At 36.8% G+C, this 15,017-nt stretch overlaps 1 protein-coding gene across 2 annotated transcripts in view; it reads left to right on the forward strand.

Moving 5' to 3' along the window:
* Positions 1-15,017, forward strand: part of LOC109826065 (probable RNA-dependent RNA polymerase 5) — a 53,581-nt gene that overhangs the window by 16,950 nt on the left and 21,614 nt on the right. For both annotated transcript variants that reach the window (XM_020393024.1, XM_020393031.1), the window contains exons 9-11: positions 2,812-2,889; positions 2,988-3,059; positions 11,145-11,251. In XM_020393024.1, the coding sequence (XP_020248613.1) occupies positions 2,812-2,889; positions 2,988-3,059; positions 11,145-11,251 (257 nt within the window). The remainder of the gene's footprint in view (positions 1-2,811; positions 2,890-2,987; positions 3,060-11,144; positions 11,252-15,017) is intronic.

The raw sequence follows: 15,017 nt of genomic DNA on the forward strand, positions 1-15,017 counted from the left end.
TTTATAATAATCATAAAATGGATTTTAGATCGTCTCTGTGTGTTTTTCTTGGCTATAAGTCTATTCATCATGGTGATCGATGCCTTGACTTTGAAATTGACATAGTGTATATTGCGCGACATGTACACTTTGACGAGAACACCTTTCCTTTTCATGCTCCTCCGACACAACCAGAGACTCCCATGACCATTCTCCGCTCCTCCGACACAACCAGAGACTCCCATGACCATTCTTCCGTGGCTGCGTCATCGTCTGAGACCCCCCCTACGCACCTTCCTCTGGTGCAGCTCCACCCGAACCCCTCGACATGCCCAATGCTGTCGACTGTTCTGAGGGCGGCTCGACACTACCTCCTCTCTCGGCTCAGCCACACGACAACCCTTCTGGGCGGGTCGTTGACACTACCTCTATAGTTAGTCCATCTCATTCCCCCGACACTTCCCAAGTCAACTCCGACCCTTTGTCTCCTTCCCCTTTACATGTTGCTCCACCTGCCCTCCTGCCAAAACTCACCCAATGACCCTCCATTCCAATCCTAAACAAAAGGTAATATTTTCCCCTTCGGCTTCCCTCACTACCGTTGCCCATACACATACTGAAATGGAATCAACGTCCCTTACTATTGCTAATAAGAGTGTTCAGTGGCGTAGGGCTATGGCTGAAGAGTACTAGGCCCTTCTTCGGAATGGCACTTGGTCTATAGTACAGTTTATGGCTTTTATGAATGTTGTTGGTTGCAGGTGGGTATACAAAATCAAACGAAATGTTGATGGTTCTATTGGGCGCTATAAAACGCGTCTTGTTGCGAAGGGCTTTCATGAACAGCCGGGTCTTGACTATGAGGAAATGTTTAGTCCGGTTGTAAATCCAACGACCGTTCAAACTATTACTTCTCTTGTGGTCTCTCAGGGATGATCTCTTTGTCACCTGGATGTTCAGAACGTTTTCCTACACGGATCCTTGACTGAGACTATGTCTCAACCTTTGGGTTTTGTGGATCCTGCACACCCGGATCATGTTTGTCTTCTTTATTGTTCTATCTACGACCTCAAGCAAGCCCCTTGGGCGTGGTTTCACCGCCTTTCGCAGGCCCTGCTTTCCCACAGGTTCACTGATTCCAAGACTAATTCCTATTTGTTTATCTATGCTCGAGGTACGACTAAGCTATTTATTTTAGTTTATGTCAATGACATCATTATTACAGGGAATAGTCCGGCTCATATATCCCATGTTATTGCGGTCTTATCCTCTGAGTTTTCCCTCAAGGACTTATGCTTGTTACTTATTTCCTTGGGATTGAAGTTGTTCCTCATGGCTCTGGGTTAATTCTCTCCCAACAGAAGTGTATTCGCGAGCTTTTTCAGCGGGCTGGACTCGTCGACTCCAAACCCATGTCTACCCCGCTATCTACCTCTATTTCCTTGTCCAATATGCTTGGTTCGTTATTCTTCGATCTGACAAAGTATCGGCAGGTTGTTGGTGCCCTCCAGAATGTTACTCTTACGCATCCTGATTTGGCCTTTGCTGTCAATAAGGTTTGCTAGTTTATGCACCAACCTACTGATGACCACTGGTTGGCAGTCAAGCGAATCCTTCGACATTTTCGAGGAACTTCCTCTCATGGTCTTTATTTTCGCCGCGACTCTCCACTTTCCCCCGAGGCCTTTTGTGACTCAGATTGGGCGGGATGTCCCGATGATCGCAAATCTACGGGAGGTTTTGTGATATTTCTTTAAAGCTAACTTGATCTCGTGGACTTCTCGGAAGCAGCGCACTTTCGCTCGCTCCTCCACTGAGTCAGAATATAAAGCTCTTGTTGATACTGCCACAGAGCTCACGTGGTTACAGTCCCTTTTCCGAGAACTTGGTTTTCCTCTTCGCTCCTCGCCAACTCTTTGGTGCGACAATCTTGGGGCTACTTGCCGCCAATCCTGTCTTTCATGCTCATACCAAACATGTTGAGATTGATTTTCACCTTGTTCAGGAGAAGGTAGCATGTTGTGATCTACAGGTCCAATTTATCTCTACTCATGATTAGCTTGTGGACATTCTTACTACGCCGTTTCCGACTCCGCGCTTTGATTTCCTTCGGTCCAAGCTGCAAGTTGTTCCCTGCCTTTCGCTTGCGGGTAGTATTGAGATAAATATTATGTCCTAATGGTAATTTCACATGTGCTGTAATTATCCCTAATTAGGGTTTTGTATAGATGGTACGTATAGGGACCTTGTATCATATCATTGTTCAATCAATAGAGGAAATATTTTCAATTTTGACTTTATAGTGTCCCATCATCACAATGTGTTAGCTCTAATATTGAGGACCTCATATCTAGTTTCCCAAAATTGGCACATCCTAACATTCCTTTGCCATGGGTATGCTTAGTTTTCAATCTCTGATGATAATATCAAGTGTTGCTCTTTAGCTCATTCACTTGCTTAAATCTTTCTTAGTTTGCCTCTTATGAAGTCTTTTCTTCACGAGCTTTTTCATTGATCTTGGGGACCATATGTCTGGTTACCCAAATTGGCACATGCAAATGCAGAATTTTAGTCAAATCATTTTGAGTTGAGTTTTGGACTTGAATCTTTCTTGTGTAAAACCTTACTATTTAAGGCTTCCGAGAAACTTTGACATTATGAACCATGCTGTTAACTGTGTAATATTTGTTTTACGATGCAGATGTTAGATTTTATCATTGCATCATTATTTTCTTGTTTATTCTTCTAACGTTTGTTCATTTCTTTCCTCGAGTTACTAATCCCAAGATGCTTTCAAGTAATCTATTAAGCTTTCTAACCTATTATCTTCAGACATTTTTGGATGGGCTTGAAGCTACAGAAACTCTGGAGAGACATTCAGGCGTAGGACAGTCCCTAGATATCGAACCGGTATGCATTCCCTAGAAGAGATTATGTGCTCCTTTCTTGTATTGAAGATACTTTGTGTGATCATTTAAACAGAGACTTGTTTCTTTCTTCTGTTGTAGCCTCTACTTATGCAGGTTCGCTTGTTTTATGATGGCACTGTTGTGAAAGGAACTCTCCTAGTAAATAAACAGGTATATTCTTGGGTTAAAATCAAATGTGATGGTCATGCTAGTTCAATAAATTTAAATAATTGTCTTCTTCTCTAGGACTATTGATAGCATAAGCAACTGTGGACTATATCAAGTAATAAATATTGATTGCATTGAAGACCAAGGCATAATATTTTAAAATATAATTTATAAAAAAGAATATTTATAGCCTTTTTGCTAAAGTATGTGTGCTGTAGTAATGTGTGGGAATTTAGGATAGCTGAGCCAAGGTAAGTGTCTCCTTATACACACTAACAACAGAAAAACATTTTTAGGGGTACGAAACTATTGAAGTCATTGTTTTGAATAAAGCATCTGAGTCCCTTATGCCGGCCTATGTCCTGGAAGCCTTTTATTCCTTTAACAGATAAGGGATAATTTCAATAAATCCCCTTCATTTGTTCCTACTTTCTGATAATTTCAATACCACCCTAAGTAGTGCAGTTCTCCTTGCAAACTAAGGTAAGATCCTTTAGTTTATTGAAAAAATTTGGAAGTATTGGATGACAACTTTATTCTTATGCATACTGTTGAGAGTTGTTTCTTTGTGTGTGTGTGTTTAGTCCCACATTTTTGTTAGGGACCTTTTTGTGTTTATGCTCCTATAAATAACATTCAAGAGAAAATTAAGTATGCTCTCTGATTACCCTTTCCACATGGAATTAGAGCCACATACATAAAGGATCCCTCATCTTCTAAATCTCAGCCCTCCACTCAAAACCCTAGCCTTCCTAACCTAAACCCTAACTCAAACCCAACATCTAGTTCACTGTCAGTTCGCTGCCGCCGCCTCTGCATCAGTCCGCCACCGCCGCCACCTCTGAATCAGTCCGCTGCCGCCTCTGACTCAGGTCGCTGCTGTCTCTACTTCAGTCCGTCGCCGCCTCCCCTCAAAACCCTAGGCATCAAACACTGACCCTAACCCATTCAAACCCTTAATCTAGCTCCTTAACCCTAGCCGCCAGCTTTAAAAAAAATTGTTTCAGATCTGTAGGTTCTAGATCCGAACAGTTGAGGATGGTTTGATTGCTTGTTGGCATGATTGCTTGTTGATGGTTTCATTGGCTGTTGGCGTGATTTGTTGTTGATGATTTGATTGATTATTATTGGCGTGATTGCTTGTTAGAGGTTGATTTATTTATTGGGTTTGCTTGATGAAGCTGAGCAGTGTCTGACAACATATTGATAACTTTGTTTGCTGGAAGATAACTTGTTAGATGATCTTGTTTGTTTTGTTGATAGTGTCAGGCGGTTTTGTTATTTCGGTGGAAAAGAGGGTTGAGACGAAGACCCACACGGAGATCCTGTCTAGCAAGATCACTGACTAGAAACTGAATATGTCCAATTAATTGCTTTGAAAGCAACTCATTCGAGTCTATGTTTCTAGTGGAGGAAGGACCATCATCTTACTGATGATCCCCCATTCTAGTTACCGCATCCTGGAAATAAAATGACACCGGTCTCCTTCATTAGATTTGGAATAGCATGGAACCACGTGTCATTTAGCTAGTGATTCACCGTAATATAGTATGTGTGAAAGTTTTGTAGCAATTATACTAAGGACATGGGCACGCCAATTGGGCGTATGATGTTATTCATGAGTTGTTTCAAAGCAAGATTGATTAGCTAAGTTAGACTTTCAAGGAGTACTATGGTAATTTCAATTGCCCGACATAGGAGTTGAGGCAGATTTTCCTTATTAAAAAGGGATGTTCAAAAGAGACAAAACCAATCGTATCAACTATCAGCTAATGATACTCACCTTTCTCGGATCTCTTCCACTGTCATTTAATTTAGCACTGCCATAGTTTATTGGGGGCTCCATTATACGCTCCTTAGCAGAGACATTATTTTTTTAGATCAGCAGCTTTAGCATCATTAGTGAGTAACACAACCGAGTCTGTATACGGGTTTGCTCTTGCCACACAGAGTAAACCGTTGACTAGTCGAGGTGGCAATGGTGGAGGCTATATTGGTGGGCTTGGAGGACGCTTTGGAGCAGGTAGAGGACGAGGTGATAGTTTACGAGGAGTCATAGGAGATACTTTTTTCACTGTCACTACTGCAAGGAGCCAGGTCATATGAAATCCCATTGTCTTAAGTTACAAGAAAAATAGTCTCGGAGTGCGCATGTTCTCAGTTAGAGGTAAAATAGCCTTGGAGTGCGCATGTGGCTGCTCGAGAGTCTCATAGATGATGAGACCCGTCGCCAGCTTGAGCAATTTCAGTTTAAGTTACAATTTTCTCTTGTTACAGCTGCACTTGCCTAGGCAGGTACACACTGCTTGTCTTACATCATCATCATGTCGTACTTGTAGATTCAGGGGCAGCGATCATATGACTGGGAACTAAGGAATATTCTCCTGCACATCTACCACCTCTTTTTCTTCAGTAGTATTAGATGATGGTTCCACTACACATGTAGAAGGTGTTTGATCTACCAACATTAGTCCTATCTCACTTTTATCTATCCTATATCTTCCTTGTTTTTTATTTAATTTTATCTGTCAATAAGATTACTAAAACATTAAATTGCACGGTAACATTTTTTTCATATACATTGTATTTTTCAGACACTTGGGATGAGAAAATACGATTGTTACAAGACATGAGCGGAATGTCTTATATTAGTTGGTCTTTACCCCAAACTAGATGGCTTGTATCAGCTTTACATTCAGCTCTACATCAGCCTTTAATGCACATTGTCAGTTTAGCCATCCCCCTACTTTTGGTTCTTAAAACTTTGGTTTCAAATTTGAGTCATAACGATTCCTTAAGAGTGTGAGTCATGTCAACTCGGAAAACACCGAGTGTCTTACTCGAGTTGTGTAAATAAGAGCGTTAGTAATCTGTTCGGTTTAGTGCATCCAGATGAGGTTCTTGTTATATTCCGTAAAAACTTGATTTCAAATATACTTTTCTCGCATGACCTAGATTTATTTACTGGAAAACTATTCTGAAGTGTTCTCTGTTTTAAAGTTTTCTACGCTGAGGTTAAAAATCAATTTCATGATACCATAAAAACTTTAAGAACAAACAACACTAAGGAATTATTTGACAATTTTTTCACCAAATACTTGGACGAAAATAAAATTTTACATCAGCCATGTTGTGCTTATACACCCCAACAAAATTGGGGTGGCTGTGTGTAAGAACTAATATTTAGTAGAAATTCCTAGAGCCTTGTTATTTCATTGCAAAGTTCCAAAATGTTTTTGGGGATGCCGTTTTAACTGCTTGCTACTTAATTAATAGATTACCTTTATCTGATTTAGCAAACAAAACTCATGTTTCCCTTTTATACCCAGACAAAGGCACTTTTCATTTACCTCCCAAGATCTTCGGATCTCTATGCTTTGTTCACAATCATAATCCTTAAAGAACGAAATTAGATTTGAAGTTTCTTAGGGGTATTTTCTTGGACATTCTAGAACTCAAAAAGGATACAGGTGCTATTGCCATTTTTTGGATCAATATATTGTTTTAGCCGATCTAACCTTATTTGAACACAAACCAAGACATGTTGCTTTTGCAAAATACTTCAACATTTATGATTATGACTCCCTTATTGTTCAAAAAACCACTGCCAATGTTCGAAATTATTGTACAAGCTGATTTTCCATCAAAGTTTGCAGAGCCTATCCATGTTTATACAAGATGTATTGCTTCGAAATCTATGCTAGAGTCCAAATCTAACTATGAGCCCATAATACTAGCTAGTGAAAATGTGAACGTACAATTGAGTGCTAAGACTATAGATTATCTTCCTATTGCCCTTCGTAAGAGTAAGAGATCTTGTTCTCAATATCCCATTTACACACTATGTTTCTTACTCTTTGTTATCTCCGTCATATCATTCTTTCGTATCTTCTTTGGATATTTACTCAGTTCCTAGGATCTTGTGAGAAGCTCTATCTTATCTGTGTTGGACGGTGACAATGTAAAAAGATATGCCAAACTTTAGAGCAAAATGGGACTTGGGATTTTGTTTCACTATTTTACCAAGGAAGAAAGCAATTGGCTGCAAGTGAGTTTATATAGTCAAAGTAAATCCAGACAACTCTCTAGCTTGCCTCAAAGCTCGACTAATTGTGAAGGTATACTCACAGATATATGGACTAAACTATATTGATACATTCTCTCTGGTAGCAAAAATGACATCAGTCTACATTTTTATGTCATTTTTCACTTGCTATCGCTAGCCACTGCATTAGTTGGATATTAAGAATGCGTTCCTTAATAGCATTCCTGAGCATTCCTGATGAGGAGGTTTACATGGATCAATCATCGGGTTTTGTTGCTCATGACGAGTTTGATAAGTCTTGACAGTTGAAGAGATCACTTTATGGCTTGAAACAATATTTGATTGCTTGGTTTAGACGTTTTGTAGCAATTGTCCAGATGTTTGGTCTTCATCGAGCTTAGAAAGATCACTCGGTTTTCTGGAGATTTCATGGTGAGAAACAGATCATTTTGGTTGTATATGTTGATATTGTGATCGCTAGAGGTGATACATAGGGCATTAGTCATTTAAAGAAGTATCTATAGCAACAGTTTTAGATCAATGATCTTAGATCCTTAAAATACTTTCTGAGGACCAAAGTGGGAAGATCGAAGAAAGGAAATTTTTTTATCTCAAGGAAAATATACGCTTGATATGCTGTTGAATGTCGAGATGTCAGAATACAATAGCATTGATTCACCTATGGATGATAATATCAAGTTACTACCAGATTAGGGAGAGACTGGACGATCCTGAAAAACAATCACTAGACTAGATATTGCGTTTCCTGTTAGTATAGTTAGTTTCTCTCGGCACCAAGGATACCCACATAGAAGTTGTAAAAAGGATTCTCAGGTATTTTAAGAAAACTCTAGGAAAGAGAGTTTTCTATTCAGATAGCGGTCACATGAGAGTTGCAGAATTCTCATATGCAGATTAGGCAATCTCTTCTGTGGGCAGACTATCAACTACTGGATAATGTATGTTTCCTAGAGGAAATATGATATCGTACAAGAGTAAAAAAGTAGAGTGTAGTCTTATGATCTGCAACTGAATCAACGTATCGAGCCATGACGAATCTGATTTGCGAGTTGATCTAGGTTAGAGATATATTGATAGAAATTGGTTATTCTCCCAAGTATCCCATAAGTTTATATGATGATAATAAGGCTGCCATTCACATAGCTGAGAACCCGGTGTTCCATGAGAAGATAAAAACATATAGACTGATTGTTGTTTGGTCCATGAGAAGATGGAGCAGGGGGTCATTAGAGCCAAAGACATATCATCAAAGCATTAACTTGCAGATATTCTCACAAACTTGTTAGGAGAACATGATTGAATTTTATTTGTGATAAATTAGGATGTATGATATGAATGCTCAGCTTGAGGAGTGTTAGTTGTTTCTTTGTGTGTGTTTAGTCCCACATTGGTTAGTGACAAGTCTCTTTGTGTTTATGCTCCTATAAATAACATCCAAGAGGGAGAACTAGTATCCTCTTTGATTACCCTTTCCACACATACAGGCGAAAGGGTTTGACTGAATAGAGCTAATATTTATTATCAACATTTCTTCTTTTGGTTCACTTAGTAATGTTCCTACATTCCAAAAATTACTAGCCTTGCAACTTTTTAGTTCCTGCTCCTCTCTTCATCTCTGGTCACCAATCAAAGAATGAGCAAACATCCTTTCTCCGAAACGGGAGTAATTGCCAAGAGCTTACTCTGGTTGTATGTTGTATTTTGAATCCTCCTTGCAGTAGGTAGGCCGCACGAAGAAATAAAGGAACTTTTCATTTGAGTTGCATGAAGATGATTTCGTAGAGCAAACTACAGAGAAGTAATTGGTAAAAGCATTATGAATTGTCCAATTTCAGTAAAATCTCAACAAATTTCATCGCCGATTCGTAAGTTTTAGGATAGGCTAAGATTGCTCATAGCTAGCTTTTAAATCTACTCCGAAAAAATTATCAGAATTGCAATGAGTTCGATAAACTTAACTATGTTGTAGCCATCATGAAATATAAATAATTACCTAATAGGAAGTCATAGTGCAACAAAATTAAATCTGCAGCTTGTTATAACTTGGCGCCTATCTGACATGTGATTACGTTAATGTGAAGTTAATCTTTAGGAAAATTATGTCCTTAACCATAAGCTGTGTTTACTTATGTCATCCTTTGTATCATGTCTTAACTTTTCATGTAATCCTTATAGTGTAGGATCCAATAGAGTGGCTAATTCATATAATCTAGCTCTGAGGTATAGTTGGAAACTCTGTTATAGGTGTAGTTATTTTTCATTTCTTTCAATGTTGAAAATGACGTTCTTAGATATCCTTTACTAGTATTTAGACCCGTGCAAAGCACGGTTTCTAAAAGATTTTGTCCTCTGGCTTCACTCTATCTGCCATTTTGATTCGTCACAACCCAAAATCCTCAAATAATGATGGTTTTGTTAGATAATCGAGCTTAAGTGAAGATCCTTCAAAAGCTGACTTTCTTGCAAAATCAACTTCATTTGCTTCCGGAAAAATCTACCAAATCATATTAAGATTGTAGATTAAATAATCGTTACTGAGAGAGCCTGTCTGAACTTTACCCTTTCATGTTGTCTCAGTTAGCATACTACATTTACAAGTGTTACCATGAACAAAAGTACCAAAATTAGAACATGATGCAAAAGCTTACAATTCTTGTTCTGGCAATTTTCTCTTAAATTATGAAGAGATCACAGAATTCTCGAATGAGCTACATGCTTCTAGTCATTTCTATTCCTCCTTCACCATCACCTTTTTTCCCAAAAAAATTTCAATTTTATATCACAATATGAGGGTTCTGAAAAAAGAAATCAGGATAGAATAAGAATTAGCGAACCTGATACAGACTCCAAGCCTGCAGTTGGAAATTCAATCTCCTGCATATTCATACGTCGTGTTATATTATATAGCTTTGATATAGTTTGTTAGCTACTTCTCCTTCAAAAGAGTACAGGATAATGTTCATCTATTGCTTTCAAGCAATTTAAAAAATCAAATACAAAAAACATTAATCACTGATACTAATTTATTTGCGGATCATTTAAGCAAACACCTAGCAAGCATAAACTTATTAAAAATCACATGGGTTTTGTAGAAGCACGGGATAATGCTCATCTAAACCAAGCAACAAAATTTGAGAGGAAATTTAACATTAGATCATTGAGGGAGGAAGAACTCTAACAAAGCCTAGAATTCCATAGGAACTGGGATCGGATCTCACCTCTGAACTTGACCAAATACGCAGCCACCATCAAATCTAAAGCTGAAACCCTAGAAGCGGACGCTCTGGCAAAATCTAGACCACCAAGATGCTCAAGGTCGAAGATGGTGAAGAAAATCAATGGCGGCGACCAGATCGAGGGCGAGTCGTTTGAAAACGACAAAGCGGGAGAGTGAGAGAGAGTGGGAGGGAGGGAGGGAGGGGGGGAGACCGAGTGGAGGCAAGAGAGGGAAAACCCGAATGGGTGAAGGTAGAGGAGGCGGAGCCTGTAAAAAGAGAGAAGGCTTCGCTGGCCCGTTGGAATCGACAAACATAGAGTGTCTTGTGTAACCGTCACCCACGTTTCAAATTTTAAGAACTTACGAAAACCGATTTATGGGCTTCATATTTTTTTAAAGGGATGAGGTGGATCCTTCTGATTGGGCCAATTATGATTTACTGTTCATAGAAGCTTTTCATTGTTCTCCTTTAGTAATAAAGAAGTAGATTTCACATTCTTATACGCTACGTATCATGCTTGACTAATTTGTTGGTAAACATGGATGACAAACACGTCGAAGCATATGTGTTTTCATTAATTTATAGTTTTCCTTTTATTGCATACTTCATGTTTTCTGTGGTTTTGTTTCTTATTTCTCTGCAATTTTTATTTTTTATTTTAACATGTATTTTTTATTTGTAGCTCCCTCTACGAACGATTCAAATAAGACCTTCTATGCTATTTTGACATACATTTTCTAAAATACATGTATTTTAACTTGTTATTTTTTTTGTTTTATTTTAACATATCTTTTTAATTTGTAGCTCCCTCTACGAACGATTCAAATAAGACCTTCTATGCTCAAGGTTAATAGAGATCCTAATTTCATGTTGGCTTCGCATTGCAACTCATTAGAAGTTGTTGGAACCAGGTACACATGTAAAGGCTAAATTGACTTGAACAAGATCATGATGCTTTCTCATCTTTTCAAGGTGGTTAGTTGTGTATGATAAGAAACATGTTATTATTTTTTATTCTTTTCTTAGTTGTTAAAGAGCACTTGGTTGTTTGACCATCTTTCTAGTTGGGTTTCAGCACATGCGATGGCTCTAAGTATGAAATTTTAATATGGTCGAGAAAAGGCTTGGATATCTTTCTGCATAATATTTACAGCTAAAAGCTGTTGGGACAAATTGTTAAACAAGATAATCATCTTCAAAAGCGGATTAACTAATGAAACATATGAATCTAAAAATATCATATGCTGATCTCTCTATAGGTTACTGTATAGGAAGGAGAAGTGTCCCTCGTAAAATGTCAAAAGTAGGATGAAATGAAAGGAGAAAAGTGTCATAATTTGTTGTTTATTTCCTGCTAGTAATTATATTCTTTTTTAAGCTTTTTACATAGTTATGATTTGTGACATGGCAAATTGTCCATGTTACCTTCTTTAATACTTGTAGTTCTTGGACTATGGTTGTCCTTTTAGCTAAACAAAGAGACTTGGGAGGCAATTAGGGTAGATCTTCGTTATGGAAGCAATCTTTAGATCATTGGTGACTCCATATTTATACAGAGCATATATAAAACCTATCACGACTCCATATTTATACAGAGCATATATAAAACCTATCACGCAATGTCATCCGTAAAATCTAAAATAAAAAAAAACTTAAACCAAATTGGTGTTTATGGCCAACCGATTCAAATTGTTTGAACCATCAAAAAATCTATGTTAGGTGCAGACGCAACATTGGGTGCAGGTTCAGATTTGCTTGAGCTCTATTTGAAAACACACTCATCTTGAGTGGTAGAGCAATTCTAATAATTGCAAGTGCACGGTGTATTTCTGTAGTAGTGGCAAATACTATTCGTATGTCACAAAAATTCAATACTAAAAATCAGGAGCTCTAATGTAATCTAGGCAGACTAAAACTATACTTGAGAGCAAATAATATTAGTTTATCTACTCTAAAGTTAACAGAAGTTAAAAGAACTAAAGAAGTAGTTACAGATGAAGAATAACAGTAAAACATTATCAATAATACCAACAACATCTAGGTTTACATCCACTAGATTTTATGAATCATAAGCACAGTCTTATTTATCTCTTGTTTCTATTAAACCAACATAAATACATTATATTCTTAAGGAATGAATTATAAAGATTTTAATTAGTAATAACCCATTAATATGCGAATAATAAATTATCGAAGGTGAGATCTAATAATAAATTATCAAAGCATGATAATCCATAATGATCTTGGATAAATATCAAACTTTTGTTCTCATGTTGCATGTATTAAATATTAACCATGAAAATTATAGATGAATTATAATAGTATGAATCAACTTAAGCAAATTCTAAATCTAGATTAGTAATCTAGATATAATTATTTAACAACACATGATATATAAAATAAACAAAGACATAATAATCAAGCACATAAATTAATAAAGAAAATAGAGAAAAGGAAAAAGAATTTTTCTTAATAAAGATATCTCGGCTAGGGCCATCCAAAAAGCACATGACCCGGACTCGACTCAGCTTTAGCCTGGTCAAAACCCGATACGGGCCCGGCCAAAGCCCAAAAAACATGGCCAGCCCGAATTTTGTGCTAGGGTTTGAGTCGCTTCACCCGAATTTAACTCGGACCCAACCTTGCCCGGATATGGTGCATCTTTGTATTTTTAATATAAAAATATAGAAAAACATGGATTCTGAGTTTTGAACACCGACCCTCTCTATGGGAGCTTTAAAGCTTACCAAATAGCCAAACTGATTTCTTTTGGTGTGGTTTCTGTTATTATTCTATATTAATACATATACCTCTAGTATATATTAGTATATACTAGCATATACTTATTAGTACATAAGCATATATCTATTAGACTTAACACTTGTAAGTATATTGGTATATACTTATAAGTCTGCTGATATATATAATCTTATAGTATACATGAGTATAATAATATAATTGTAAGTACTATTATATATAAGTATATTATATCTAAGTATATATGCATGTCATATAAGTAACTCATAGGTATAATATAAGTATATGAAAAATCCATATATAGCTATGTGATACATATATATAGGTATCTATACTTATATATATTATTTATATACTTAAAGTTCTTACTTTAAGTATATACATATATATACTATGTAAGTATGTATATTTATAACTATGTACAAATGCCAAATGAGTACATAAGTATAAATATGTATACGTGATAATTATATTATATAGTTATAGATATTTATACTTATAAGTATATAGTTATAGATATTTACCCTAAGTGATTTTTTTTGCAAAAAAATTATAATTTTTTGAGATAAAAGAAAATAAAAATCAGCCTGGCTTGGAACTTCCCAGACCCGGGCCCGACCCGATACATTTGAGTTTGAGTCTGGGCAGGGCTTGTTGCTTGGCCCGGATGGATACCCCTACTCTCAGCTACTGTCCTATCTTTGAGTTAAAAAAAAATTAAAGTCTGCTGTCGATTCTCCATAGTCAACAATGTGCAGTTCCTTTTATAAACTAAGGAAATGGTTACAAAGTTTATATCTTATCGCAATATTTAAATATATATGTAAAATCATATCCAATTGTTTTATTTGCCAATGCCTTATCCATTGACTTGCACTTGAAATCTCATGCACATCCGTCTCTTCCCTATTTGATGAAAATTGGACTTTAGCCCTTCTAGTTTTATGCATGATACCCATTCCACCTCATCCACTAGTAGCTAGTTCATATACAATTTCATCATCACGTGCACATACTAAATCAAGGCATCTTCATTTTTTAAGGAATTTTCACTTTAGTCCTTGCAATCTACAACACGAACAAAAATAAACCTTCAACTAGCATTATTCACTATATTTGTAAAATAAAATAAATAAATAATGGGAATAAAAATTATGCATATGAACCAAACATTGACCCAATATCCTCCCGCGGTATCTAAATGCATATGTCTATGTCTATGTATATGTGTGTGTATACGATACACATGCATACAATCATATTATATATATATGTCTGTGTGGGGTAGAATTGGTTCCACGGACCAAATTTAGTCATTTGTAGTGATGTGACCAATTCTCATCTACTCATTTAATACGTGAGTAATCTAGTGTTTCCAAAATTGCATGCCTCACTGCGCCTCATGTCCATGTGATGCGGCACGGTGGCAAAGCGCCATGCATCTGATGAAACAACGCCTTTTGTGGCTCGTAAGCATCTCGACTTTGCACAGGGTGCTTGTAGTACATAGCCTCATATTTTTGTTCATTAACATTTCAATCATATATGGCTAAGCATTAGTAAGACTAAGATTAGCTCTCAAATCCATGTTGGGACATTCCTACTCATTATATTACTCAGATGGAACATCTATTGGAATTCATAGCTTAGCTCACTGTAGTTCAAATTCTGAAACCACTCATATGCAGAAAATAAATGTACTGTATTACTCATCAAGCGCATACACATATCAAACAAGCGCGCGCTAACAAATTCCAAATCCTAACATACTTAAATTAGTTATAGTTATACGTTATTTGAGGTTAAATAATAATATTGGTCAATTTATGGTGCACGACAAAATCACAACTCGACAATTCAAAACGGGATTTTGAAAATAAACTCATCAAAATGACCAAATGAAATTTCACACATTATAAA

The sequence above is a fragment of the Asparagus officinalis genome, chromosome 1, assembly GCF_001876935.1.
Source record: "Asparagus officinalis chromosome 1, Aspof.V1, whole genome shotgun sequence".
NCBI lineage: Eukaryota > Viridiplantae > Streptophyta > Magnoliopsida > Asparagales > Asparagaceae > Asparagus > Asparagus officinalis.